This window comes from Nematocida minor (assembly GCF_024244105.1).
Source record: "Nematocida minor strain JUm1510 chromosome Unknown 7794, whole genome shotgun sequence".
In the NCBI taxonomy this organism is placed as follows: domain Eukaryota; kingdom Fungi; phylum Microsporidia; genus Nematocida; species Nematocida minor.
This window is the reverse complement of record NW_026250389.1, coordinates 43,998-71,169: the sequence shown is the minus strand read 5'-3', so window position 1 is coordinate 71,169 and position 27,172 is coordinate 43,998. Positions and strand designations below refer to the sequence as shown.

Below are 27,172 nucleotides of genomic sequence, written 5' to 3'. Positions count from 1 at the left end.
TCAGAGAGCGCCACTGCAAAATAGTACTCGTTTTCCTTTGTGTAGCTGTGCTGCACTATTCTGTCCACTACTTCTTTGTTCTCCCAGTTGAGTATTAGAAGCTTTTTGATCGAGTAGAACAGGCTGGATATAACGTCTTTGTCTGCCTCTGTGTCTGTTCTCTTGAGAATTCTATCTACTATCTCAGTGTTTCCCGTCTTTTCAAACAGCGCCTCAGCTGCTCTGCACGTAACCTCCCATTCGCTTTCGTTTTTTGAGTTGTCCAATAAGTACTCCACGGTAGCATCTATCCCAGCAGGGGCAGAAAGAACAAACTTATTGAAGAGTGCGTTCTCCTTGGCAAATGCTCTTAGAATGTGCTCTGGCTCTTTGCTCTCCAATGGTCTGCGTATTTTTAATATTCCGCCAACTATTATTGCTCTTCGGTTTCTGTTCATAAAAAATTTAGCAGAATATTCCAACGTCCTTACACAAACAGTTCATTTATTCATAATACCCAAATACCATCCAGCAAACAGCAAAAATAAAGCATACCTCTAGCATAGCTATATTATCGCATAAAAATGGTCAACACATTGCTGTAGTTAATGCAGCAGCTCCTCTTCTATTTCTGAATTATTCTCCTGTTATCTTCCTTAATAGCATAATTATAATGCAAATTATAATAGAGAAAAAGTGAACAGTGAAAGAATGCATCAGTTCATGAGCTAGTGAGAGATAAGAGATTGTTCTGGTTTTTGTATCACTTACCTACTCTGCTGCCATTCCACTGGCTGAGCATATTTCAAAGTTATTCTCGCTCCCGTTGTAGAAGAGAAACTGGCCCTCGCTTTTCTGGAAATCACCGCATATTGTAAACACTTGGTCATCTTCTTTATGCGTGAAACAGTCATATCTGTCGCCGATAATCACTCCTGTTATGGGACCAGTGTACGACAGATCAGTATACGTTATAAAAGGATTGAATGATGCCTGGGTCAGAAACACTCTTCCCAGCTCCTGTCTGAACGACCCTTGTATCACGCTTTCCTCCTTTATCCCATCGACCAAGTCAAATAATCCCGCTAAAAAAACAGACTTATCTATCACTATTTCTGCAGGATTTGTGGCTATTTTTAGATTCTTATGTGATCTGCACTCTCCGTGCGGATAAAAGTACCTCTTCCCTATCCCCGGTATAACGATAAAGTCAATACTCTTGTAGTCCTTCAAAAGAGTGCTTTCCAGCTTTGACTGGACATTCGCTGTGCTCTCAGCATCGCTCATCATCAGAACAACTGCTGATATTTCTATTTCGTAATCTGTGTACACTTTTAGAATGTTGCCCACTTTGCCAATGTTCTCCTGCGATGCCACAAACTGCGAAACTACAATGAAATTTGTTCGGTGTGTTTGGCTCTGCGAGTGGTTTTTGCTGGGAAGGTGAATGTCCTCCACCACAAACCCATCTTTCTCCAGTCTTCCCTCAAATCCAGCGCAAACTCCTCTTGATATAAAAAACTCGCCCTTTTCTATCCTCGCCACCCGCACAGACTCGTCTTCGTCTTCTATCTCCAGTGTTCCATCATCTAGCACCCTGGCCATTCCGAATATCATGCATTTTACTCCTTCTTTCAGTGCAACTATCGATGTTTTCTGTGCGAGCACTCTTTCTTTAAGGACTCTGTACCTTTCCACCCCCTCTGGCCTGTACTGCACTGGGTGCACTTCTATTTTCTGTCTCTCTTTTACTCTATTTTTCACAGCAGCATCTATTTCTTTTTCTGTGAGTATTCCTCCTGTGTAGTTCGCTCTTATGATGTCTGCGTACACTTCCATGGTCTCAGGAGAGAGCACTTTCTGTATGTACTGTATCACTTTCTGCGACAGCGGCACTCCCCTCTCTCTGGTGAACAGCTTGTATATGTCCATTTCTGTAGCAGTTTTTTCCTCTTTTTTCAGTACTTCCTCTTTCTTCCGGGCTGTTTCCGCTCCCCCACTTCTTCCGCTCATAGAAATAATTTACAAGAATAATGCCCAATAAATAGAGCCCAAGAATTGCTCACCTTCTACTAGCACAAGAGTATCTGTGCGATAATCTCCTATAGATCCACTATCTAAGCTAGATTATACTAGCTATACATTCTACCACCAGAACTGCCATTGTTCACATAGCACTGCACTATACTACAGTATTTCTTCTAGCTTCTCCTGCAGCTAGAAGATGCATTTCTCTTTGCCTAAACACTAAGCTAGTTCATTCGCACAGAATACCAATAAAAAGATACCTATCTGATCACTGGATATTCAGACAATAGCAGTGTGTTCAATCATGCACTAAATGACTGCACCAACCACTGCAGTGCCGCCATTAGCCACTCTGCAGCACATCTGTACTCTAAAAACTGCACAACCGCAGAGACACAATCAAAGACAGGCACAAGAATAATACAATACCTTCCACACGTGTTCTTTATTTAAAAGCACTTTCTGTGGACAACAGAAGGCCCGCACTCGTCGTACTCAGCCTTGCTGATCCACATCTGTTGGAAAGTTCCCAAAGAAGCCAAGATAGATCCTCCAATCCACACACTGTATTTCCTTTCTGGGTTGGCGACTACCTTCACCTTCATGGATGCAGGTGCGAGCTTTGCAATCTCGTCCTGCATTCTATCGGGCATTCCAGCGTACAGAGTTGTTCCTCCGGACAGCACAATGTTTGCGTACAGGTCTTTTCTGATGTCCACGTCGCACTTCATGATGGAGTTGAAGCACGTCTCGTGGATACCTGCGGTCTCAAGCCCCATGAAGCTGGGCTGGAAGAGCGCCTCGGGGGCTCTGAATCTCTCGTTTCCGATGGTGATGCTCTGGCCGTCTGGCAGCTCGTAGCTCTTCTCCAGCTCGCTGGACGGCTTTGCAAGCTCTTCTTCAAACGACGGAGCAACGTAGCACAGGGACTCCTTAATACTTCTGACGATTTCACGCTCTGCTGTGGTGGTGAACGTGTATCCCTTCTCTGTGAGAATTCTCATAAGGTAGTCTGTCAGGTCTCTTCCTGCAAGGTCAAGACGAGAGATGGCGTGGGGCAGGGAGTATCCTTCGTAGATGGGCACTGTGTGCGTCACACCGTCGCCTGAGTCCAGGACAATTCCTGTCGTGCGCCCGCTGGAGTAGAGGGAGAGGACAGCCTGGATGGCTACGTAGAAAGAGGGGCAGTTGAAGGTCTCGAACATAATCTGCGTCATTTTCTCTCTGTTGAGCTTTGGGTTCAGAGGGGCTTCAGTCATAAGGACGGGGTGCTCTTCTGGGGCGACTCTTAGCTCGTTGTAGAAGGTGTGGTGCCATATTTTCTCCATTGCGTCCCAGTCGTTCACTATTCCGTGCTCGATGGGGTACTTGAGGGTCAGGATGCCTCTTCTTGTCTGGGCTTCTTCTCCCACATAGGACTCCTTCTGCCCCATGCCCACCATGACGCCCTGGTGCCTTGGCTTTCCTATTATGCTGGCGAACACTGCTCTGGGGCCGTCGTCGCCAGAGAATCCGGCTTTGCACATGCCCGAGCCATTATCTATGACTAATGCTTTTGTTATTTCGTCTGCCATTTGCAGGGGGTCTGAAAAAGAAAAAAATAAATATTAGGAATAGTAATTTGATGGCATTTACCGGGAGAACATTGGAAGCAATTAAAGTTAATTAGAAATGGGCAGGCAATAGGAACGCTCTGGAAAACAGGGCAATTAATGAAAAAACCAATGAAATGGAAGAAATGGGCTGGCTCGTCTGGGGACAGGAAATGCAGGAGGGTTTAGATAGGAAATATTTTTGAGTTTGCGAAGATAGCTATCTGCAGAGAGCACAGGAGATGTGTACACAGGGAGCATGCAGAGCATGGAGACAGGTGGATAAGAGCATAGGAGCGTGTGCTGTGGCTATGAGAACTGCTGCAGTGGTAGATGGAGTGGTGTAGTGTTGCTAACACTAGAGTAGAAGCATATAGAGTGTTTAGAGTCTGGGGGTATGAAAGTGTTCTAAATGAAAATAATTATATTTCTGTGGTGCGAACATAATGATATTTTTGCAAGGTTATATAAAAAATGTTATTGACTTCATGGGGGAATAGGACAGCTAGATGCTGCTAGCAGCTCAGTATAGACATCTACTATGCAGAGGTAGTGATAGTATAATGGTATAATGATAGTGTACTAGTAGTCTTATTGCTTTTGTGAAAGTGTAGAATAATAATGCATAAAGACCATATTTACTGAGCTAGATTGAATAACAATAGTACTGCTTGAGAAACAAAGTGTATGGAATTTAATTTTTAAGAATAATTATTTCTATATTGTAGGAGTGTTTATTCTTGGGTTAATAATAGTGCTGTGTCTCGCATCTGCTCAGAAGACGTTCAATAGCTCCTCGAACTGTGTACACACTTTGGAGCAGCAGGTTGCAGCTGAGAGAGGATAGGACGAGAGAGCCAGGACATGGTGCATTCCTTCCGTGGGGTCTTCACCCGATGAAACTGCGTTGATGTAGAATATGTACGAGCTCTCCTGCTCTTCTTCTGTGTGCTTATTCTGGTCCGTTTCAGTCACATCTTTCTCCTCTGGAGTGTTTAATCTACTTTTTGTTTGTTTGTTGTTTGTTTTTCTGGCGTTTTTCATGAAATCAAAGAAGTTCTCTCCATTCTGGGACATTCCTATCCGTATGGACGTGCTGTCTAGGTGCGTCTCCAGGGGGTCCTTGGACACTTTCATGAGCTCGGTACGCTCTGTCTCTGAGTATATCCTGTGCCTCTCCAGGAGCTGGATCAGAAGGCCTGTGAACCTGCTGTACACTCGCGGTATTCTTACCTGCGGGTTTATCGTAATGACCTTTTTGGTCGTTGTTTCCACGAGGATTCTTAGGCCGCCAGACTTGTTCAGCGGGGAGTCTAGGAGCATCAGCAGACACTGGTGCAGGATATCGGGTCTGTACGCTGTTGAGTTCTGTCTCTTTCTCGCCTCTACCATTTCACTGCTCAGCAGACACTTTCCTGCTTTCGTTTTTATTATTTCCAAGTTTGTGTTCTGAAGAACGACTGTCAGCATCGCATAATTAAAAAATTAAAATTATTTATTTATAAGATCAAAGAGTAATCTAGATCTTATTGTTTTTGTATTTCATTAAGGATGGCTCATTATTTGTATTTATTATGAACAGAGGCACAAGAAATGAAATAGTTTCGGAAGTGTTTAGTATGCTAAAGAGAAAAAATAACTGTACTGAAATGGAAGAAGATAGCGTCTGTACGGACAGCAAAAGAAAAGACAGTTTCACAGAGTCTGAAGATATTTCGTACGAGAAGCCAGCCTACTCCTATGCCACTTTGATTACCCAGGCTATTATAGACAGTAACGAGAAGAAGCTCACCCTCCGTGCCATCTACGCATGGATCATGAACAAGTATCCTTACTTCAGACGGCAAAGAGGAGGCTGGCAGAACTCAATCCGCCACAACCTGTCTCTGAACAAATGCTTCTACAAAATACCTCGCACGCACAATGACCCTGGGAAGGGCTCGTACTGGACTGTGGACTCGGAGTATCTGAACGTGTTCAACCCGCACATCAAGCTGAAGAAGGGCGTCTACGAGGGCGGTGTGCTGCGAGAGGGCGACTGCAAATATAAAAAATACCAGGACGCAGACAAGCCCACTTTCTCCGAGATATTGAACAATGAGAAAAACTTTTTCGACTCAATAGGCGTCTCCGACAAACACATGTTCAGCAAGTCGTACGACTCTTTGGTCTTTGATGGGAACCTGAGGGACCTTGACGGAGACAGCTTTGAGAAGCTGCTCGCCCGGACGGAAGACCCGATCCAGGGCAATACTTCTGATTACTTCAAATTTTCAAAGTAAAAATAGATTGTTTTGTAATTAAATGCAATAGAATGTCATTTGTCTTCTTATTTACTTGCAGGTTTATTTGTCTGATGGCTTCACTCTTTTTTACTCCCTTGTGATTACATACAGCAGGTGCTTCTCGTCTTTTGAGGAGACCTTAAGAAGTGCTCCTGTTTTTACATCTAGCTCTTTTAATGGTGTATCCAGTAGGTCTGCATACTCTTCATCGTAGAGGAGTGAAGAGTTCTTTAGTATTACGGTCTCTCTTTCTATTTTTATATTTGCAGCTTCCAGAAGGTCTCTGAGCGTGTCTGTGTTCTTCGCCCTTAGAATGTGTCTGCTGAGTGAGCACAGAGGGCACAAGGGGCTGGGCTTTGCTGCTTGTACCTTTGTTATTGGGTGCTGGCTGGATACATAGTATACGTTGTGCACCTTTTTGTGTGCAAGCAGTTTTAGCTGCAGGACTATCACCGCTGCTACTATTGTGTTTGTGGTGATTACGGAGGGTATTGTTTTCTTGACTATTTCTCTTGTTTCTTCGATTGGGGGCACTTTTATCTTGTACATCTCTGCTCGGATGGCTGATACTTTGTGCAGTGTGTCTATGCTCTCTTCTTCTGTGTGTATTATCTCTTGTATAGTCTCTGTGTCTATTTCTATGCTGTATTGGAGCATGGCTATTTTTATTATTTCATGCTTTTCTTCCATTGGAGCACTGCTGTTTTCTCTGAGTGCTTCTTTTACCCGTGGGATAAAGTCGTACTTCGCCCAGTGTATGCAGTGGTGCCACTCTGTAGGCACTCCTCGCAGCGTGCATATAGGAAATGTCTTTACTGGCTGCGCCTCTGTGCAGGCATAGCACTCTGTCACCTGGGGGAGGGTGATGTACACCTGTCCATTGTATCCGCTTGAGCCGCTTTCTATCACGGGGGTATTGGATATAACGGCCATTGTGTTTATGTGTTCTCTGGCCTCGATATTATCCACACAGCTTAAAACGCAGTCGAACTCGCTGAAAAAATCAGCAGTGAAGCGGCTCTCTGCTATGGAGGCAGTGTGGTATGCAGCTGCAATGCGCCCTGAGGACTGCTTTGTGATGGCCTCTGCAAGCACCTCTGCCTTGTGCCTATTTACGTGGTGCTCTGCAAAGAATGCCTGTCTGTTGAGATTGGACACTTCTATCACATCCATGTCCACTATTACAAGGCGGCCTGTGTATGTCTGTATGAGGATGTGCGCCACCTCGCTGCCGATGCCGCCCGCGCCCACCATGAGAAGGCCTTTTGGTAGTAAAGGAGTCATCGAGTGGAAAAATTTTCAAATGGAAAACACGTGCTTTAGAGACCCCATATGGCTGCAGCACAACCTGCTTACTTCTGACTCGATACTGGAGTATTTTTCGTTCTCGCAGTTCTACGACAAAAACTGCAACAACGAGGTGCTGAAGATGCAGACAATGCATAGCACTCTGTCGGGGATAGACGGGTTTCTGAAGAAGATGTGCGGGATACAGTATTCTCTGCACTATGCAGAAGAGCCCTCTCTTTTTATCATCAAGAAGTATGAGAGGCTCTCGCCGGAGAAGGTTCTGATGCTGGACTACTTCTACATCATGCACGGAACAGTGTACCAGGCGCCGACAGAGAGTGAGGTAAGCAGAACCCGGTATACAAACGTTCTTTTTTCCATGTTTGACTCTCTGAAGGATCTCCCGTTTCAGAAGCCAGTGCAAAGTGCGACTAGTGCGTCTGTATACAGCAGAATTGAAAAGAAGAAGAGCATCTCTACATCAAGGATAGCTGGCCTGTTCAACTCGTACTACATGGACTATCTTAGACAGTGACCAGCAGTACATTAGATAATAGGCCAGGCAGCAAAAAAAAGAGCAGAAGAAAGCGTAAAGCACATAAGACAGCGTATATAAATAAATGATTTATTCTATAGGGGGCACGTGTTTGCTTGAGTTAGTAATAGGCCCGTGCCTTTTGTTTAGAATTAGGCTTGTAGAGGCTGGACTATTGTATTGTGGTATTCTAGCGCATTCTGGGCTATACGTACTCTAATAAAATATACAATAGGTTACACTTTATTTTTCTTGCATCTTCTGCACTCGCACTTACTCTGGATTTTTTGTGTACTTTTATTTCTGGGTAGACTTTATTTCTTTTATTTCTGCAACTCTGGAGACGCTTTGGGCTGTGTACTCTATTAATATGTACCACTTTAATTAAATATATAGCAAGGCTTCTCTGGTAATCTATGTGCACACGCGGTATGTGGCAGAAGAAGCGTGCGGTGTGCATTGCAGCAGAGCCTGGTCTCTACATCGTGTGCAGGATGTTCTTGTGCGATGTCCAGTGGGAGAGCTTTGAGTTTATTTCAGTCTCCCACTTTCGCACGGATCGAATGGCCTCTATGAACTTCATTGCCTCCTGCTCTTTCTGTCTGAACCTGACAACAATGTTCGCGCTTACAAGAGGATCTGTTTCGACTTTGTTCTGGTTAAATAGGTCCTCGAGGTCTGATATGTATCCGTTGGCTTTTTGGATCAGGGCTTTCTCGCTTAAGAACATCTTGTCTGCATACATCTCGAGCTGCCATATGAGGCTGCGAAACTCTTCCTTCAGCATGCTCGATGCGTTCGCAAGGGCCTGGAACCTTTTGAGAATATCGTTGGGCTCTGGCACATTCCCTGGCCCAAGCTTGAAGTACACAGACGGGTTGCTTGTGTTGTCAGGATTGCCTGCATCCATGTACTTCTGGAAGCGCATCACGAACCGAGACTTGAAAGACGGGAACCTGTGCATTATCCTCTCAAAGACGTCCAGGAAGGAGTCTTCGTTCTCCATCGCAGGCGCTGTCTGCTTCTTCGCGATAAAGTCGTCTGGGTTTATGTTTATGAGATCTGAGGGAGGCCCTCCCTGTCTTTCTGAGGTATAGTCTTTGTAGAAGCTCGCAGGGCGGCAGTGCACTGTGCTGAGCCAAAAAACAAACATGCACAGGTTTAGAGCTCGGGCTGCTTTGTTTCTTCTTCCCATTGTTTTTGAAAGTAACCCAACCCTTATATGCTATGTGAAACTTTGTAGGATTTAGAACGAATAAATATTTGTTTTGCGCATGGAAGGCAGGCTTCTGTATGATGGCTGCGCTGCCATAGAAGAACGCGTGCGGATAGCACTGCACAGCACAGACTCTGCGGTGGAAGAGTATTTAGCCAGAGTGGCTGGCTACAGGGAGATTTCTCTGCTGGGCACCAGAAAGAAAGAGCTGCCACAGCACCCGCATGCTATATGCTTGAAAGAGAATAAAATGTACATTGGCACATGGGAGGGCGATGTGTTTGTCTACGAGGATTATGTGTACCGCGAGAGATTCAGAGTAGCAGAGAGCAGAGTAGTGAAAATAGAGGAGTACAGGGAGGGAGTGCTTATAGTGCATGCGAATGGCACTATTTCCTACGTAGAGAATAAGAAGGGGGCAGTGCACAAAGTAGAGGGATACATGAATGGTGTAATGCATCCGTACAATCCCTGGCTTATATCGCAGACTGAGACGAGCATGCACGTATTTGACTTCAGCCATGGTAAGGGCATTTTCAGTGGGTTTAGCAAGGATCTTTCCGTCTTTGCTGTGCATCCTGCGGGCTCTTGTCTTCTCGCAGCACAGAAGACTGCAAGGCTGATAGACCTGCGGACCATGGAGAGCAGTGTAGAGATGGAGAATGTGTTAGAGATGAAGTGCGGGCTGTTTCACTCATCGTCCGTTGAGATGGTAGTTTCAGCGAAAAAGAGAATAAAAAATATAGACATACGGACACTGACGCACATAAACCAAATAAAAACAAAAACAAGTGCAACTGTCCTGCAGGAGTACAAACACAGCGTATTTTACTCAGGGCCTGAGCTGTACGTAAGAAGTGTGTGCCCAGTCACAGGCAAGTCGCTCTTTGTGCTTGAGAAGACAGCGAAGTACATGGCAGCAAATAGCACAGACCTAGCCATTGTAGGAGCAGAGAGGGTGGTAGATATTATAGGTCTAGGGTCAAAAGAGACTGGCTAATTATCAGAGAGTAGCTAGGAGACTTAGCATAAAAGTGAAATAAATGCGAACTTAGATGATTTATTCGTGTTCTTTCTTCAGGAGACATAGCCATTTCGAATTGCTCTATCTTTCTATCTGCTGCATGCTACTGATACTTCGGAGTATAGGATATACCCGTCTTTACCAGTATATTCTTTCTATCTGTGCCGTTTTGAGAGCTATGACTAGTTTTGCTGCTTTATGGCATGCCTGGAGCCAGCCCCGTGAGCATGGACTCAAATGGCGTGTTCTCGAACATCTTGGCTACTTCCATGATGTACGCTGGCATTTCCTTGTTCACCAGGTGCTTCAGGAGAGAGTTGCTGAAGTGATTGCAGTTGTTTCTTATTATGTGGTACGTTTTCTCAGTGTACAGCTCGTCTATCTCCGACAGAAAAGCGTCCAGTTGTGCATTGGTAATCTCTGTGCTTCCAAAGTCTATTTTCTTAGCGGGGCTTCCAAAGGGCGTGGTCCCAGGGGCGCTCTTCCTTATTCCCCCCATGAAGTAGTGCTCTTCATTGAAGACCACAAGAGACGTGTGCCAGATGCCCTCCAGCTCGATGCCCAGCATGGCGTTGAGGAGCTTCAAAGTGCTTTCGTTTCCCAGATTGTACACCCACAGTTCAACATTGGCCATAAACAATTTGTAATATTTTCTTTTATTTCGGAATGAACAGATGGAAGTTTGACGACTTTGAAATTGGAGCATCTCTTGGCCGCGGGAAGTTCGGGCGCGTCTATCTCGCAAGAGAGAAGAAATCAGGCTTTATCGTGGCGCTGAAGATCCTTGTGAAAACAGACATCACAGGATCAAACGCAACAAAACAAGTCCGCAGAGAAATAGAAATACAGAGCCATCTGAAGCACGAGAACATCCTCAGACTGTACGGGTACTTCTACGACGACCTGCACGTCTACATCATCCTCGAGTACGCAGCAAAAGGGGAGATGTTCAAGCTCCTGCAGAAGAAGAAGAGGTTCTCAGAGCAGGAAGGCGCAAAGTACATCTCGGAAATGGTGCAGGCCCTGAAGTACATCCACAGCAAAAACGTCATACACAGAGACATAAAGCCAGAGAACCTTCTGATTGGCGCAGACAACAAGCTGAAAGTCGCAGACTTTGGGTGGGCGGTGCACAACATAGACAGCAAAAGATACACTTTCTGCGGCACAATGGACTATCTTCCCCCTGAGATGGTGTGCCACCAGAAACACGACAAATATGTAGATTTATGGGGGGTGGGCGTGCTGGCGTACGAGTTTGTCGTGGGGAATCCTCCGTTTGAAGCCAAAGGCAGCACAGACGAGACTTTCAAGCGAATAAAGTCCGTGGAGTTTACGTTCCCAGCGTACTTATCAAACGCATGTAAAGACTTCATATCCAAGCTGCTTGTGAGGGAGCCAGAGAGCAGGCTGTCCATAGACCAGATACTATCCCACCGATGGATAAAAGCACACACACGCCCGAAAAAAGAGTAATAAATTATCTTAGTATCCTGCTGTTCCGGAGAGAATGCAAATAATAGGTAGAGTAGATAAGTGTGCTGGCGGATCTCTTTTATTTTACATGTTGACGGGTTTATTTTGTTTGTTTTTAATCAGAGGTTTGTTTGGGCTAATTGCGTATGAATATCCCATAATTTTTTATATTTACAAATGGGAGCTGCATCGAGTAAATGCATTGGAGCATCGTTGCATCTTATAAAGGTGGCAAAGAATTCAGCTGCCGACAGGTGCGGGTTACTTCCTATATTCCACTACATCGTGGAAGTGAATGGGACCGAAGTTACTTCGGAGAGTGACATTCTGAAAATAACGCAGCACTGGGCGGAGGGAAGGCTAAGCTTGCTTATCTACGACTGCAGATCAAAAAGCACGCATTTGGTGGAGATGGCTCGTGTAGATAAAGAGAAGATAGGGTTTAGCATCAAGCTAAACACCGCAGAGATGGCTCCTGTCACTTTTCGGATAATGGACACGGGATACAACTCGCCTGCTCTTGATGCAGGCCTGCAGAAGGACCACGACTACATTATTGGGCACGAAAACGGGTCATTCTCAAATATCTACGAGTTTGAGTCTATCCTGGAGAAGCACAGGAACAAGAAGATGGTGTTGCTGGTTTATAATGTGGGAATGATGAGCATACGCAAGGTGGAGATAGAGCCCAATGAACAGGGTGAGATAGGCTGCGACCTGGGCAGCGGTATTCTGAATGATGTTCCATTCCAGGAGGGCAAAGTGGAGATAGTTGGAGAAACAAGAAAAAGCGTACAAGGAGCAAAAAATAAGACAAAAGATGCGCTGGAAACAAATGCACCCAGTGGTAATACTGAAGGAGACACAACTGATCTGAATAGGAGTAATGAGGCTACAGGAGATATAATAGCACAGGATGCAGAGAGAGTAGAAACTAATAGAAACTTGTCTCCAGATGATGCAGCTGAATTAGCATCAAGAGTAGATAGTATGGTCATACAGAATGATTCGCCGTATGATAATGGACAGAATGTGGCACAGGAGATAGAAGAGGAGCTGGAAGCAGAGATACACGGCCAGGAGATACAGCACAACTTGGACCAGGCCATGTATGAATCACTAAATGCACAGGTGGCAGATGAAACAGAAGATATACCGCAGGACAATGAGGCAATTGATGAAGAAGTAGTGGACCACATCTCAAGAATATCAAAATCAACGAATGAAGATATCCTATCAGAATACCAGCTAGAGGAAATAAAGCCAGTCTCTCCTGTGTTTGACTACGACTATGCTACGTCAAACAGCATTGCATCAAGTATGCTAACAAACGGCTACAGCAATTCCCTTAGTACGCCCCAGGGCAGCTACACCAACTATCCCATGCACACCTCAACAACACCGCAGATAGCCCAGGAAACAGTAGATTATAACGGAAACACACAAGAAGAGCCATTAAATTATAGCAGAGATGCACAGGAAGTGGCAAACAGCACATTAAACAGTCCATTAGGCCAGAGCATTCATCAAGCAGAACAGAATATAGCACAGTACAACGAAGACGAGCAAGTACCAGCTCCAAACACTCCAATGCCTGGTGAAGATATGATGATGGGTGAAGAAGGATATCAGCAGATCTCTGATGCAGCTAATGGGTATATGGATACTCAGCAGATGCCTGCAGACTACATGAGTAACCAAGACGTACTAGATTATGATCAGGCTCAGCTAAGTTACGGTGGAAATACGCAAAATTATCAGAATAATGTGTTCTCGTGCAACACTCCATCATACTTTGATCTGTCAGATGGCAATGCATATGATGCTCACCCAGGACCACTTGCTGGATACCTACCAACTGATTATCTATCAGCTGACGAAATGAACAACACAAATAATAACTACTTTGCATCTAACTCAGCCAGTCCAAGCAACGAGCAAGCACAGCATCCACCGTATAACGAGACTAATCCATTCTACATACAGCCCGCAGAAGAAGGAGCAGAGAGAGATGATGCATCGGATGTATTCCACAGCAGATAGTTTGCCCTTTATCTATAACGTATTAGAGTTATTGGGTTATTTATTCAAGTTGCAATAAAGAAATATTTTATTTTTATGCTTGTGCAGAGAGTCAACGGAGACTTTTTTTCTGCCCGTAGGTCTCTTGTTGTCTTTGTGTACGTGTTGCTTCTTCTTTTGAATAAGGCCTCTGGGCTGCTGAAGAATTTGGAAATAATAAGATACTTTAAAAATGCAGAACAAAAAAAGATAATGCTCTATGGGTTGACTTCCATTCTCTCCTATCTCAAGGACCTTCTTATAATCCCTGTTGAAATGGACTATCTGTCGATGGCAATATACAGCAAACACCATGCCATTATGAGAGCACTGGAGAACGGTGGAAGCGAAGATGAGATAAGAAAGCTAATTGTGGAAAAAGAAGCAGAGATCGAAATAAGCGAGACAAGAATCAGATACAGCAAGAGATACTCGATGTATGCAGTTAAGTCGGCTGTTATTATCGCTCTGTTGTACAGTACGGGCATTGAAGTGTTTATTATCACTGTTCTATTCCTAGCGGTAGATCTGTTTATAAAACAAAAAAAACAAAAAATAGAAGAGGAAAAACAAACCGTGCATTTGAAATACACAGTAGCGCTGGACAGAGTGTACAGTCAAATTGCAGCATATAACCACCCGATAGAGAGCACACAGCATGCTAAAAAAGAGCATACTGCGGCATTAAGACATGCTCACAGGAGCAGCACATTGCAGTACAAGAGCCAGTCTACTGTGAAAGAGCTGCAGAAGTCGCTGTTCACTGTGCTAGAAACCGTAGTTTTCTGCACTTATGTAGTGATATCAATCACAGTTCTATGCACGAAGGATAAAGACATGGAGTACTTTATAATTATATACAAAAAGGTAGACAAACTCACCAAATACTTCATGAAAGTGTTCTAGACAGCATGTTCATGTACCCTGCACCAACAATGTATATTTCTTTGCAGAATGAACTCTTTCCTGTGTATACTTATGTCCATTCCATCCTGTGTGTATACTCTGTACGCTGCTGCACTCTCTCTTTTCTTTAGTAGTCGGAACATCTCAATAAATTAAATTAGTAGAAGTCTCAAAACTGTTGAATTTATTTTTCTGTTCTCTCTGCCAAGTTCTACTAGGCATTGTTTCTGCTTACTAAGAACCCAGTCACCACGCAGCCTGTTATAACTACCACCGAAACCACGAGAATAGCCATCCAGTGTCTTGAAAGGAAGTTCTCTGCTGAGTCTTCTTCTCCTGACAGCTTATTTGTTATCTCGCTTATGCTCTTCATCTCTGTGTAAATAGTGTGTGCAGCTGTGGTCATTTCGTCTAGGTCTTTGCCGCCATTTCTCAGTACGGGAACAGTCATGTTGCTTATCTTAAGAGCATACATTGTTGCTACTTCATCTGCGGATGCGCTGTTTTTATTATTGGCAATGAGCTTCTGGATCTCTTCCTTAGATACTTTTAGCTTCAGAGATATTTCAGACACGTTTTTTCTTTTCTCTGAGAATTGGTCGTCTGATAACAGGTCTAGCGAGATGCTGTTAGAAGATGCCTTTGACACACTGTCACCGCTTTTATTTGACAGGACTATTTCGTATTTAGCATTTGCGTAGTTTGCCTCTTTGCTCAAAAACCTCTCCAGTATCTTGTCTCCTCCAGTGGAAGCAGTCTTTCCGTCTGTGGACATTGTGGCATATAGACACAAAGTAAACTCCAAGTCAGCAGGCTGTTCTTCTTTTTGCGGGCCTTTGTCATTGCTCTCTTTTTTTGCGGTTTTTGTGCTGTCTGTTGCGGCTTTGGTTACTAGCTCAACGTTCTTTATGTTTCCTGCTAGGAGACACAGCTTGTCCTGCTTCTCTTCGTTTACTGTAACATCCTCACATGAGACATGCTTAGATAAGACAGTGATAGCTAGTAGAGCCGTAGATATCTTGAATATTTTCATTGCTAAATTTCAAAATTAACAACTATTTATAAGAAAATTTTAATCTATCACAAAACAAACAAACAATAAATGCCAAAATTTATCACAAAAGCATTGTGCGAGTGTATGTAAGCAAGAAGCCCATTTTTCTGGGCATAGGCACAGAGAAGCGCAGAACATAGACTAAACAGTGAATATATAGAGCAAGAAAAATAGAAGCTAAAGTTAAAGCCAGAGAGAGTGCCAGTTTATCTCTGCATACCTCATGTTTATTTTGGGATGTATTGCCAATGTACTGAGCTTTGGCTATATTAAATGCTAATATAACCCAAGAAGTAGCTGTTATTTAGCCGCTTTAAGCATTTCTATTAGTACAAATGCAAGCTAATTAAGCCACTGTGTCTGCCATTTGAGTATGCAATACTCTAGTACTGCTGAGATATTACTTACTATACAATGGCAATTTAATGGTGTTCTTGAGAGACGACAATTTAATAATTTTAATGGCCTTTGTCTTGGGCTGTATTTTAGCTAGCAAGAAATACCACTACTTATTACACATGGACACAACTTACTGCTCTGGTGCTACTATATACTATCAGCTATCTCGCTCAGTGCTCTCTCATCACTTCTACTTACTGCTCTCTGCACAACTAATAAAACACAATTCAAAGACACACCTCGCAGCCATTTAACATGCACGGGCTAGAAAGAAAGTATGGAATATGCTTTTTATTCTTACAGCATTGACACAGCTGCTAGTATTGCTACAAATGCGAATCCTAGGGATATCTTGCTACTGCTGTTGGGGGTGGTTGTCATCTTTGACTTCTTGACTATCTTTGTTGACTTGTCGTCACATGATGACTCGTCTACGTCGTCGCTGCAGTCTTCCTTGTCCTCTGCCAGCGCGCCTGCCTTTGCCTTGGTCTTCTTTGGGTTTGCGCAGTCTTCGTTGGAGGAAGAGCCGGCTCTTGCGGTAGAGAAGCAGACAATTGATAGAATGAGGATTGTTGCTACAGTTTGTACTTTCATTTTCCCATTTGCTTCTTGTGTTGTATTTATACCTTTATCCATTTTTAGACCACTGCAAAATGGTTCTGGATGTCTGAGAAACAGGTTATATTAAGAATAAATAGACTGTGTGTGCGAAATAAGAAGGGTCGGATGGCAATTATTACGCAGGCTATATTAAATAGTAAATTAATTGCAATTTAATACTGTGTAGTGCAGGAAAAGAGCAGAGTGTGCAGACACTATTTGCCAGACAGAGAATGCTGCTTAATAGACAGTGGTGCACAGACCGTGCCTACTAGACACTAAGTGCTGTCTACCAACAGTGCATAGTATGTTAATTCGACAATTCATAGAATAAATAGTAGCAGGATGAGAGTTAGCCAGCCTGCTCTGATAAGACATGGCTGAGGAGCGGCTTCATTGTGTTCAGCAGAATATTGCTCATGCATACGATAATATAGGCTGCACATGTCTTCCTAAGTCTTGACAAAAGAAAGCCATGCACAAGACTTTCTGCATACAGTATAGCAAGTGCAGCCGCTTCTTTTTTAAAAGTTGTGCATGCCAAAGAGTGACAGCACTTAGCACACACAAAGCAGCAGTGAGTGCTCTTCTCTTGCTATTTAATGAGACATGTTCTGCTTATTAATTGCACTATTTGATGATTAATTAATGCCATATATGTGCTAATTAATAGCATGTCCATCGCCTCTAGTTAACATTGCACGTCATGATTAATTAGTAGCATGTGTCATGGACTGACAGTTAATTTATCTGCGGTATATAATAAGTGCGGTTCTGAACACTGTATGATACTTTTGCTAACTGCACTGCTATCTCTTGCAGCGTGCTCAGATGCCAACCCAAGTCTAAGCATAAATAGATACGAGATGGAATACAGCTCAGACCACTGCAGAAACATCCCTGTCTCTCAAGCTGGCTGTCTACTAAGCATACTCCTCAATACTTCACTAGCAATCTTAGTGCTTCTTGTTCTCTTACTTGCCACTGCATGGTTACTAATTAACACATATCCTGAGCTAGTCATCTCGTGGTACAACTATCTGCATGGAAACAGCAGCTACACTAGTGCTGCACACGTGCCGTCCACTCTGTGCAATGATCTGATCAGCGGAGTAAAACCAGCATGCACGATCACAGACAACAAGATAGTATTTAAGAACATTTGGGAAGAAGATCTAGAGCTCTATCTGTGTCGCGCCCTAGACAGCTCTGCTACCCCCATCGAGCTGTCTGATCCTGTGGTCGATAGTATGCTAGACATGTACAATGCTACCTCTCCTGATGAAAACGGAGACCTATTGCAGAAGTACATGGAAAGGAGCGTAAAGAGCATTTTTTACAGCAGCGAAGTGCAAAGTAACGAGAAGAGAGGAGTGAACTGTGGGATAATTAGATGGCTTATTGATGTTCTAGACAAGAAAGTGCCTGGCTATGATGTTCTCTACAACGGAATAAATAATAGCCTCCAGAAAGTGAGTAGAAATGCACTAAGCATGTTCAAGAACAACACTCTCCCCGTTAGATACCGCACTAACTTTACAGAAGTCCCTAACTAGAGGTAAATCACAGCACGCAAGCTAAAGACAAGAATACTCAGTTAAATTATAAAGTGTGCATGCATAAAGATAAGTACAGGTTTGTTCTGCTCCATAATGACTGAGTCATCATTATTAGTACATGTTGCCAAGAGATATATATTACAATAATTTTAATAAATTTCTCTTGGATTTTATTTTAGTTGGCAACATTCTTTAATATAAGCCAATACGGAAAAATGATAGAATATTTCTTAATAGAGGAACTAGAACAGATTTTATAAATAAAAAATTTATCAACTGCAAATAAAAATGGAGGAACCCTTGGGAGACTTTGATCTAAACACAAATAGTACACCACACCAGACAGAGCACACCTTGGACCCACAAAACCCTTCAAGAAGAAGGAATACCGTTAAAGATCGCTTTTTCAAGAATAGCTCAACTTTTTTCTACTACTATGCAGTTCCTATTGTTGTAGTGCTTTCAGGCATTTCAATTTTTCTAAGCAGTAGATTTATAACTGTTCTAGTAAGTAGAAGAGCATTCAATTACATCTCTCAACAACAAGAGGTAAATGGATTCTATGAGAATTTGCCTGAAGATACAGAGTCAGGCATTGTTAGCTTAGATTACAAAGTAGGAGTCTACAAGAACATAGGAATGATTTCAGCTGCTCTTCTAATGCTGCTTATTTCTTATCTTATCAAAAACAAAAAAATACTAATGGAATTATACTTTATTACTCTCAGCATACTTCCTGTTTCTATGGGGATATTTGCGATGCTGTGTCTAGCCGGAGATGTTTCAACGCGTTTCTATCCTCCCTATCCAGCCAATTATCATCTTAAGATAATATACTTTATAGTAGGTTTGTTCATGGGGCTATACAGCTTTTTGCTTCTTGTATTCTTTAACGAAAGATACAAACAAACAACAAAAAAACTATGGTATGTGATGAACATGAATGTCTGCATTTTCTTATTTGGAGCACTGTGTGACCTGTTATTAAATTCTATTTATATAAATAGATCGAAAACTTTGATATATGTAGGAGGTAGTATTATTGCAGTGCTCAGCCTCCTTACGAACTATAACATGTCCATCTATGTAGTGAACAATTGGTTGATCAAATATTTGATGAGCAATAAGCATCCAGAAGAAGAGGAAGATATTCTACTAGAGCCACTGCAAACAGGGAGAGAGGAGATGACTGCAGGATCTTCTACAGCAGCAACAAATCCCCCTTTTATTCCATCAGAAAATAAAATAATGCTTAATACGGAAAGTCTTACAAGAGTAGATGGTGCTGTAAAAATAGAAGTGGTGGTTAGACATATTATTTTCCAAAAGGATTTCTACAATGAGTACTTGGCCATACTTGTGTGGTGCTATGCATGCTCTTTCTTGAAACAGACGATATTTATGGCGGATACAATAATTTCCCCAAAAGACAAGATTGATGATAATAGCTATCTATACCTTATCTGTCCGATAATCGCTGTAGCACTTTACTATTTACTGGCTTTTATTACTAAGTCTATAAGCAAGATATTGACTGTGGCATATGTGATGCATGTAGTTGGAATTATTCTCCTATTCGCTACTAGCTTTATCGGATGGGTTCCTCTCCAGAACTTCTCAATGGGACTATACTTTACGAGTTTTAATTTTGCTATTTCACTAGTCTCAGGAATACTCCCCATAGCCTTGGGATCGAAAACATCTAATCCATTTGTATTTGCTGTGTATATTCTTTTAACACAGCTATTCGATATTTTTATTCCGTTCCATTTAGATTCGAAATACACAAAATATGTATCTTTTACTGTGGTGAGCATTCTTTCCATAGTTTTGATTCCAATATACATAGGAATTAGAAGAGCAGAGAATAAAAAAAAAGAAAAAGTTTATGTTGGTGACAGTGCTATTGGCTTCAATAAATACACTCCAGGAGTAAAAGTTAACACAGCACGAATGCCACCAGCGCATTGAAGAGATGTATTGGTTTCTGAGACCTATACCACTAAATCTTATCCTTACACGATTGATAGTGGAAGCGATGATAAAATCAATAAAGTGTTCTAAACTTATTCTTTTGATGTGCAATTTGCTGCCTGCATAGCTGCTACTATTTTTTATCTGTAGACTACCTCAACTCATATACTATACAATAAATTTCTCTAGGATTTTATTTTAGTTGGCAACAATATATTTATTACTAGACAAATATTAGCAGCCATTTATCTGTCTATTAAGAGCTAGCTAGTGCTGTCTATCTACTGCTACTAAATCTACTATCTACTCGTCTTATTCACTAGTACTCTATTCAGTACACTTATCCCATTTTACCTTCATGCGAGCATAAAATACTTACCAGCACTCACTTTGCGGCTTAATACTCATATTGGTTATTCTTTGGAGCACTGATGGGATGGTTTTCAAGAGGCGCACACTCCCGCAGAGGATTATGCTCTTTTTTAGCTCATCTTTATCTATTATTTCTAGGATGCCGTTTAAGTAGTTCTTCTCTCTAACGATTTCCGAGTCTATCCCGTGTTTTGATAAAAACCCGCTGTCATTTCTTATTCTAGATGGACAGATAAAAATCTTTACATGAAAGCTTCTGTCTTCGCTAAGAATGTACATGTATCCGTTATTTTGAAACATTTTCATGCTTTCATTCTGCAGCTCAGATGAGTGCAGGAAATCTACACCTAGCTCTCTGAATCCAAAGACGATCGAGAGACTGTTTATTTTCATGCGGCCCATGAGACATTCGTTAAGAATAGTCCTTCCCAGGGCTATCCCGGTGCCTGTGCTAATTACCAAAATGTCTTCGTCAAGAACCAAATGGCTTTTTTTTATGTCCACTGTCACTTCGCTATTTTTTTCTAAATTGTACAAATACTCAGAACACACGCCCAGTATTTTCTTGTTTTTATGGAGCACTTCGATCTTTCCTGCTGTGATGGAATATAAACTGCCGTTTCTTTTGCTGATGGTGTAGTATCTTGGGAGTATTTTCCGGAACAAGTTTGACTCTACAGAGACTTTGATGTAGAAATCGACTAGAACATTTTTAAACGATCTTTTTTCTTGGAGAATGTACGAGTAGTAAGCGTCATACGAAGTGGATATTTCTTTCAGCTTGTCCATGTAAAGAGAAAGAGACTCAGGGGGGCAGAAAATATGTGCATGCTCTCCGGCAGCCACTAATTCATAGAGATGTTGTATCTTATGCTGCATGGGAACAGCGTTGTAGTCCAAATGTTTTGAAACAAAGTCAGCGTCATCAAGAAATATGAGAGACGAGACTGCTCTATAGTCGGTGTTAGTGGGGATGATGGACAACACATCACCCACCGAGTACTCATAATTATTTTTTTCTATTCTGAAATTGTACTCATAAACAGCCGAGTACATGGACCCGTATGATAGTAGGTCATTGGAAGAGAGTAAATTCTTATCTAGAAACACTGCACTTGTGCTGTTCTCTTTAGTTTTTTCGAAGATAGATGTGCTGCTATCTTTCAACAAACTATCTTTTAGCATGCTATCTTTCAAAATCGCATCTTTCAGTTCTACCAGCCATTTCTTGTACTCGGAGTACACGCCCATTGGGTCCATGTCATCGCAGTCACATCTTCTGCACAGGGGAATGCCTCCCACCTGCTTCAGCCTGTTGAACAGCCTTTTTCCTGCATAGTTGTACTTCTTGTAGCTTGAGTCACCCAGCCCAACCACGCAGAAGTAGAAAGAGAATGCACCGTTCCAGCTCTTTCTTTTTATTTCCTGCCAGAAGGCCTGCATATTGTACGGAGCATCCCCATCCCCGGTTGTAGAGCACACAAATATCACTAAACTTGCAGTGTGCAGCTTGTCTATGCAGATAGAGTCCATCTCTTCTACCTCTATAGAGAGATTATTTACTACCCTCTGTCTCTCTATCCTGTCAAAACAAAAATTTTCACTTGTTTTTGATTTTTGATTAATCTCATCAGATGCAGCTGCACCTCCAAAAGCGTCTTTAACATCTGCAGCTTCATCGCTAGTTCTACTTCTATCTGTCCCATTTCCCCCATCTACTACCTTTCCTGCCTCACCAGAGGAGAGGATGCTCTGAAGGTCTCTCTTCAATACTTCTGCGAGCTCAAACGAGTTCCCGCCATTTGACCCGACGCAGACTCCAATAAACATAAAAAAATAAAAATAAAAAGAAGAATAATGAACACACAGCTGCCAATAAAAGAGTACGACACGTCCCTGGAGAAGCTGGAAAAAGAGAACTTTGATTTGAAGCTGCAAATATCCCATTTGAAGGCCAAGTTAAACGAGCTAACAAACTCCTCTCTCACTTTCATTCCCACCTGCGACTGCAAAAGAACAAAAACAGAGACGAAGGATGTCCTTACAGACGTGAAAAAAGAAGTAGAAAAATTGCTGGAAATAAATGAAGAGGTGAAAAGCGAAAATGCAGAGCTAAAAAACAGAATAGAAGAAGTGTTCGATGAAAACAGCTCGCTGAGAAAGGACTGCATAAGACTGTCGCAGCACATAAAAGAAAAAACAGCCCAAGAAGAAGAGACCAAACAGATACTCAGCCAGATGAGAGAGGAAATAGAAACAGTGAAAGAAGAGCTAGAGGACATGGAGAACATAAAAAGAGAAAAAGCAAAAACAGAAGAAGAATACGAGAGACTGAGCAGAGTGGCAAAGACCATGGAGAAGGAGCATAAGAGCGAGGTGGATAGGATGAAGAGCGCGAACACAAAGATGCAGCAGCAGAATGCACAGCTGCAGGAGATTGCACACCAAATGACGCAGCAGATAGAAGAGTCTGCCAGGAGTAACCACCAACTCACAAACGAAAACCACAGCATATCAAACCAAAACCAAAAACTGACCCAGAAGATAAACAGCTTAAACGGAATACTGAAGAACCTCCAGGACCAGGTCGAAATAAAAGCACAGGAAACATACAAAACGAAGGAAATAGGAGAAAGGCTGGTGCACGAAATAAAAGCAAAAAATAAACAGACACAGGCAGAGAAAGAAGAAATGGAAAAAAGAGCAGAGGAAATCATAAAAGACAGAGAGGGGAAAATAGCACAGCTCCAGATGTCTCTGAATAAAATGAACACAGAAGTCCAGCACAACAACATACAAATCTCCAGAATCCAAAATGTGTTCAGCGAGTACATAAAGTACATCGCAGCCCTCACGGGAAGAGTGGCAAATGTATCCACGGAAATAGATAGAGCAAAGTCCAGCCAGAAAGCATTCCAGGAAGAAAGAGAGAAAGTAAAAACAGACAGAACGAAAGAAGCGCTGGAAATGGTAAAGAAAGAAAAAGACACGCTCGAGGGAATAATAAGAGAGGCAAAGAAAGAGATAGAAAAAACAAAGTCGGATAAAAACAAGCTGCTGGAGGAAAGAGAAGATCTGATAAACAGGCTGCACATCACCCCAAGCACGCTGAAAATAGCCCGAGATCTGGGGGTAAATGAATTCACAACAATAAACAACCTTTTTCTCACGTGGAAGGAGACAAAAGAAAGAGCAGAGCAGGAGGCCGCGCTGAAAAACAGAAGAGAGGAGGAAAAAAGAAACAGAAAGCTAGAAGAGTTCCAGACAAAGCTGCAGGCCGCCCTTTCAGAGCTGCACTTCTGCAGAAACTACCTGGAAGAAAAAAAGAACATCATCAAAGCCATAAAAAAACAGAACAGCAACCCATCGCTCTTCAAGAAGATAGACATATCGAACGAATAATTGCTATAGTAAAAGATGTAAAGACAATAAAAGATAAACATTACTATTTCTAGACTCTCAATAACTACCAGCTATCAAAGATAAAAAGACAGAAAATTCCCAACCCGTACACAATTTAAAAAGTACAGACATATTTTATTCAGAGATCATAGAAAGTATTTTTTATTCTTTGGAGCGCCTGTTCTCTTTATATGGCTCTCATTCCTGTTTTATTGTGCGTGTCTTCCGGTATCATAACTATCCTTATCTCCACAGGCGTGCTGATCTGCGCCTTGTAGCCCTGGGACCAGTCGTACCCCACAGCTATGGCTAGGTATCTTCCTGTGTGGTTGTACGCAGTCGCAGTGATTCCTGCATTATCGCTTCCCGACACGCCTGGGCCAGCTATTGCCAGTCTGCACTTTGCCTGTCTGTTCCACAGGATAACTACCCCATCAGATCCAGCGGTAAGCATTGTGTGCGGAAATGCGGGGTGGAACTGCACAGAGTTCACAGGGTACACATTCCTGTCTCCCTGGGTGTGCTTGCACCTGAATGAATAGTAGAGGGTGGTTATTGCATTACTTGGGCGCAGCCCAACTATTTCTGACTTTGACCCTGTTGTTCCAATTATTGCATCCTGTCCATCATTGGAGCAGGCTACGCTCCTTAGCTGCCATGTGCTTTTTACCTGGTACTTGCTCTGCTGCACTGTGCTCCCGCCGTACGACATTCCCACGCCTGTTCTCATTTTCCCAAAGCCTGAGGCGCCTCCAGTCTGTATCTTTTCCAAAGTGTACACGTCATAAGAGACCAAATTGTTGCTCAACAAAATAGCTACAGTGTTCATTTTGCTGTCCATGGCAAAGACTTTATCCTCCATTATTAGCTCCTTTGGGGGCGCCTGCAGGTTGCTGATGCTCCACACCTTCACTGTCTTATCCCAGCTGCCGCTCATCAGAGTCATTGCATTGGTGAACGCCATGCAGCTGACAGCCATGGAGTGGCTTCCCAGCTCAGACATGTTTCCGCTTGTCATGTCCACAGCTCTGATCACTCCATCCGCGCTCCCAGTGAAGAGATAGCGCCCGTCTCCTGAGAAACAGCTGCACAGAATGGGAGATCCGTTGGGGTTGGGGATGGACGTCTTAAGAGACATTGTTTCGTGGGAGTTAGGATTGCTGGGGGCGTAGATGTACACAGACCCGTCCCACGAGCACGCAGTCAGGATGTCCTCGCACGGGCTGTACTTTATCGATGATATAGAGTCAGATGGAGCCTGCTGTACTATGAAATCGTTTAACGTTGTTTCTTTATTTTGCTGCAGCGATGCAGACGTATTTGAGTTGTACATTCCTACTATTTGCTATTGTAAAAATTTTATTATTCACTTCCATAAAACAGAAAGCATTTCGCTTAGTGGCTCGGTGGTAGACTCGAAAATAAGAATGAAAAGAGCAGAAAAATAAAAGACGGGGTAAAGACAAAAGCAGTCTTATCAGCCAGTGAGTAGAATGCCGATGGCTCTTAGGATGATTTTTGAGAGTTCTTCAGATATATCTGCAGTCATTGCACTTATCTGTACTTTACTAGTTCTTGTGATATACTCACGATACCACTAATTTCTCAACTTTTCAACTTCTATTTCTGGGCTGCATTTCGGCTGCAATCAACACCCCTTCTACTTGGACATACTTCTCCAGCTACTTCTATCCTTCTCTATGTACTTTTTACGCACTCCAATGATTATTTGGTGGTATTGCAATATTTTTACGATTCTTTATCCAACATAGTGATCATAATAATTATTTTTATTATTCTTTTGAGATTATATGAGTATTAAGGTACTTTTAGTGCTATTTTTTATGCTATTTGGTATTAAAATGCGAGAATTTGACGTATCTGCTGCTTGTCTGCTCTCTGTGCTCTCTTTTTCTCTTTTTCCAATACTCTTTGTTTTTCGAGTGTAAAATATTTTATTATTTGATTAATTAAATTTAAATAATATTTTTTTTCATTTTTTATGATGCAATCACAGCAGAAGACGCAATTGAAAAAAATACTTCGTTTTGGTACTGTCGTAGTGGTGGTAGTACTGATAGCAATACTTCCATTCTACTGTATAAGCTTGAGAAATCAAAACAAAGCAGCTGATACTGCAGAGCCATTGATTGACGCAGAAGTAGAGCCCGTGCCCATCACTAAGACAGAAACAAAGACAGCCCCTGCTATATACTTCTTAATTGAGAAGAAGTCCGACATCACAAAAGTGTTCGAGAGAGAGAACATCATCCCTGTGAGATCTCTAAGAGACGAGGAGAAGGTAGCAAAGAAGCCTTCTCTATTCGGAAGAATAAAGGGGTACTTCACAAGAGAGGAAGAGAAAGAAACACTCGACATCACCCCAGAGGAGATGGCTATCCAGCTGGACAGCAGCAGAAACATTCTGCAGAACTACAACGGAAACCTCATCAGAAGAATAAACGACATGAGAACCGCTGAGAAGAAAGTGCTCATCTTGGACATAAGAATGAAAGTGCTGGAGCTATCCAGCATACTCCCATCCAAGCACACTCTGCTCGACGACTCAAACAGCCTCTTCTGGTTCACCGTGTTCTCCTCTGGTGACTCTGTCTTCGACTGGATGGCCTACACTCTCTCCCAGGAGGAGCTGGAGAACATCCGCAACGAAATCAGCGAGCTATTCGAGTCAACCGACTCTCCTTCGAACGTAAGAGCCAGCCTCTTCAGCACCCTCAAGGACTACATCACAAGAGTCTCCCAGGAGGCGGGATTCGGTGGAGAAATCACCAAAGTGAGAGAGTCGCTTGTTGACAGACTCAGAAAGTACAAGGCGCCCCAGGACATGATCAACGACTCAGAAGAGTCCTGCCAGACAGAGAAGCTTCTTCTGGCTCTTGACGTCCTCTCGTACCTTGTCCCAATGACTGATGACTCGCGCAATGAAATAGCCTGCAGAGTCAACGCGATCAAAGACAGACTCTACAACGCAACAGAGATTTCAGAGAAGAGACAGATGAACGACTACCTGAGAATAACCAAGAAGTACAACGAAGACCTCGTCAGCCTCATCAACAGATACATGCACTTTATCGCAGACCTGGAGCAGTATGTGAGCGTGTGCAGCAGAAGCACTGAGAACATGAAGAACATCGCAAGAAAGAACGAGTCATCGTACGTATACGACTTTGCAACAGATGCCAACCCAACAGACATCATCAAAGGCGTAGGAAACATGCTCGGCCTCTCTTCAGACATCTTTGCGCAGTACAGACAGCTGCTGGAGATGAACGATGACCTAGTGACTCTTGTGACAGTAACAGAGGAGGTGGTTGAGGTGCCAGTCATCGTAGACACCCCCATTGCCGTGGAGGAAGTCTCCTCCTGCAGCAGCCACTCCCACTGAGCAAGCCAGCCGCC

At 42.8% G+C, this 27,172-nt stretch overlaps 21 protein-coding genes across 21 annotated transcripts; 10 read left to right on the top strand and 11 right to left on the bottom strand.

The window, feature by feature from the left end:
• On the bottom strand, positions 1–437 carry NEMIN01_1448 (uncharacterized protein; the record flags this gene model as incomplete). Its single annotated transcript, XM_051477390.1, has 1 exon — positions 1–437. A coding segment is annotated over one exon (437 nt), but the record flags the coding sequence as incomplete, so codon positions are not given.
• A 313-nt stretch (positions 438–750) lies between these two features.
• Positions 751–1,992, bottom strand: NEMIN01_1447 (uncharacterized protein; the record flags this gene model as incomplete). Its single annotated transcript, XM_051477389.1, has 1 exon — positions 751–1,992. The coding sequence occupies one exon, from the start codon at positions 1,990–1,992 to the stop codon at positions 751–753; it is 1,242 nt and encodes a 413-aa protein (XP_051333349.1).
• Positions 1,993–2,456: 464 nt separating this feature from the next.
• NEMIN01_1446 (actin beta/gamma 1) lies at positions 2,457–3,581 on the bottom strand (the record flags this gene model as incomplete). Its single annotated transcript, XM_051477388.1, has 1 exon — positions 2,457–3,581. The coding sequence occupies one exon, from the start codon at positions 3,579–3,581 to the stop codon at positions 2,457–2,459; it is 1,125 nt and encodes a 374-aa protein (XP_051333348.1).
• A 792-nt stretch (positions 3,582–4,373) lies between these two features.
• On the bottom strand, positions 4,374–5,069 carry NEMIN01_1445 (rRNA small subunit pseudouridine methyltransferase Nep1; the record flags this gene model as incomplete). Its single annotated transcript, XM_051477387.1, has 1 exon — positions 4,374–5,069. The coding sequence occupies one exon, from the start codon at positions 5,067–5,069 to the stop codon at positions 4,374–4,376; it is 696 nt and encodes a 231-aa protein (XP_051333347.1).
• A 104-nt stretch (positions 5,070–5,173) lies between these two features.
• NEMIN01_1444 (forkhead box protein G) lies at positions 5,174–5,881 on the top strand (the record flags this gene model as incomplete). The annotated part of the gene is made up of 1 exon (XM_051477386.1): positions 5,174–5,881. One exon carries the CDS (start codon positions 5,174–5,176, stop codon positions 5,879–5,881), a length of 708 nt encoding a protein of 235 aa, XP_051333346.1.
• Positions 5,882–5,971: 90 nt separating this feature from the next.
• On the bottom strand, positions 5,972–7,168 carry NEMIN01_1443 (ubiquitin-like 1-activating enzyme E1 B; the record flags this gene model as incomplete). The annotated part of the gene is made up of 1 exon (XM_051477385.1): positions 5,972–7,168. The coding sequence occupies one exon, from the start codon at positions 7,166–7,168 to the stop codon at positions 5,972–5,974; it is 1,197 nt and encodes a 398-aa protein (XP_051333345.1).
• A 19-nt stretch (positions 7,169–7,187) lies between these two features.
• On the top strand, positions 7,188–7,709 carry NEMIN01_1442 (mediator of RNA polymerase II transcription subunit 6; the record flags this gene model as incomplete). The annotated part of the gene is made up of 1 exon (XM_051477384.1): positions 7,188–7,709. One exon carries the CDS (start codon positions 7,188–7,190, stop codon positions 7,707–7,709), a length of 522 nt encoding a protein of 173 aa, XP_051333344.1.
• A 478-nt stretch (positions 7,710–8,187) lies between these two features.
• Positions 8,188–8,904, bottom strand: NEMIN01_1441 (uncharacterized protein; the record flags this gene model as incomplete). Its single annotated transcript, XM_051477383.1, has 1 exon — positions 8,188–8,904. One exon carries the CDS (start codon positions 8,902–8,904, stop codon positions 8,188–8,190), a length of 717 nt encoding a protein of 238 aa, XP_051333343.1.
• Positions 8,905–8,983: 79 nt separating this feature from the next.
• Positions 8,984–9,925, top strand: NEMIN01_1440 (uncharacterized protein; the record flags this gene model as incomplete). The annotated part of the gene is made up of 1 exon (XM_051477382.1): positions 8,984–9,925. One exon carries the CDS (start codon positions 8,984–8,986, stop codon positions 9,923–9,925), a length of 942 nt encoding a protein of 313 aa, XP_051333342.1.
• Positions 9,926–10,145: 220 nt separating this feature from the next.
• On the bottom strand, positions 10,146–10,583 carry NEMIN01_1439 (desumoylating isopeptidase 1; the record flags this gene model as incomplete). Its single annotated transcript, XM_051477381.1, has 1 exon — positions 10,146–10,583. The coding sequence occupies one exon, from the start codon at positions 10,581–10,583 to the stop codon at positions 10,146–10,148; it is 438 nt and encodes a 145-aa protein (XP_051333341.1).
• Positions 10,584–10,615: 32 nt separating this feature from the next.
• Positions 10,616–11,425, top strand: NEMIN01_1438 (aurora kinase A; the record flags this gene model as incomplete). The annotated part of the gene is made up of 1 exon (XM_051477380.1): positions 10,616–11,425. The coding sequence occupies one exon, from the start codon at positions 10,616–10,618 to the stop codon at positions 11,423–11,425; it is 810 nt and encodes a 269-aa protein (XP_051333340.1).
• Positions 11,426–11,602: 177 nt separating this feature from the next.
• On the top strand, positions 11,603–13,468 carry NEMIN01_1437 (uncharacterized protein; the record flags this gene model as incomplete). The annotated part of the gene is made up of 1 exon (XM_051477379.1): positions 11,603–13,468. The coding sequence occupies one exon, from the start codon at positions 11,603–11,605 to the stop codon at positions 13,466–13,468; it is 1,866 nt and encodes a 621-aa protein (XP_051333339.1).
• A 75-nt stretch (positions 13,469–13,543) lies between these two features.
• NEMIN01_1436 (uncharacterized protein) lies at positions 13,544–14,392 on the top strand (the record flags this gene model as incomplete). Its single annotated transcript, XM_051477378.1, has 1 exon — positions 13,544–14,392. The coding sequence occupies one exon, from the start codon at positions 13,544–13,546 to the stop codon at positions 14,390–14,392; it is 849 nt and encodes a 282-aa protein (XP_051333338.1).
• A 214-nt stretch (positions 14,393–14,606) lies between these two features.
• Positions 14,607–15,425, bottom strand: NEMIN01_1435 (uncharacterized protein; the record flags this gene model as incomplete). The annotated part of the gene is made up of 1 exon (XM_051477377.1): positions 14,607–15,425. The coding sequence occupies one exon, from the start codon at positions 15,423–15,425 to the stop codon at positions 14,607–14,609; it is 819 nt and encodes a 272-aa protein (XP_051333337.1).
• A 717-nt stretch (positions 15,426–16,142) lies between these two features.
• NEMIN01_1434 (uncharacterized protein) lies at positions 16,143–16,481 on the bottom strand (the record flags this gene model as incomplete). Its single annotated transcript, XM_051477376.1, has 1 exon — positions 16,143–16,481. The coding sequence occupies one exon, from the start codon at positions 16,479–16,481 to the stop codon at positions 16,143–16,145; it is 339 nt and encodes a 112-aa protein (XP_051333336.1).
• A 686-nt stretch (positions 16,482–17,167) lies between these two features.
• Positions 17,168–18,001, top strand: NEMIN01_1433 (uncharacterized protein; the record flags this gene model as incomplete). The annotated part of the gene is made up of 1 exon (XM_051477375.1): positions 17,168–18,001. The coding sequence occupies one exon, from the start codon at positions 17,168–17,170 to the stop codon at positions 17,999–18,001; it is 834 nt and encodes a 277-aa protein (XP_051333335.1).
• A 291-nt stretch (positions 18,002–18,292) lies between these two features.
• Positions 18,293–19,975, top strand: NEMIN01_1432 (uncharacterized protein; the record flags this gene model as incomplete). Its single annotated transcript, XM_051477374.1, has 1 exon — positions 18,293–19,975. One exon carries the CDS (start codon positions 18,293–18,295, stop codon positions 19,973–19,975), a length of 1,683 nt encoding a protein of 560 aa, XP_051333334.1.
• Positions 19,976–20,353: 378 nt separating this feature from the next.
• Positions 20,354–22,180, bottom strand: NEMIN01_1431 (uncharacterized protein; the record flags this gene model as incomplete). The annotated part of the gene is made up of 1 exon (XM_051477373.1): positions 20,354–22,180. One exon carries the CDS (start codon positions 22,178–22,180, stop codon positions 20,354–20,356), a length of 1,827 nt encoding a protein of 608 aa, XP_051333333.1.
• A 27-nt stretch (positions 22,181–22,207) lies between these two features.
• On the top strand, positions 22,208–23,752 carry NEMIN01_1430 (uncharacterized protein; the record flags this gene model as incomplete). The annotated part of the gene is made up of 1 exon (XM_051477372.1): positions 22,208–23,752. The coding sequence occupies one exon, from the start codon at positions 22,208–22,210 to the stop codon at positions 23,750–23,752; it is 1,545 nt and encodes a 514-aa protein (XP_051333332.1).
• A 187-nt stretch (positions 23,753–23,939) lies between these two features.
• Positions 23,940–25,085, bottom strand: NEMIN01_1429 (mRNA export factor; the record flags this gene model as incomplete). Its single annotated transcript, XM_051477371.1, has 1 exon — positions 23,940–25,085. The coding sequence occupies one exon, from the start codon at positions 25,083–25,085 to the stop codon at positions 23,940–23,942; it is 1,146 nt and encodes a 381-aa protein (XP_051333331.1).
• A 672-nt stretch (positions 25,086–25,757) lies between these two features.
• Positions 25,758–27,158, top strand: NEMIN01_1428 (uncharacterized protein; the record flags this gene model as incomplete). The annotated part of the gene is made up of 1 exon (XM_051477370.1): positions 25,758–27,158. The coding sequence occupies one exon, from the start codon at positions 25,758–25,760 to the stop codon at positions 27,156–27,158; it is 1,401 nt and encodes a 466-aa protein (XP_051333330.1).
• Positions 27,159–27,172: the final 14 nt, after the last annotated feature.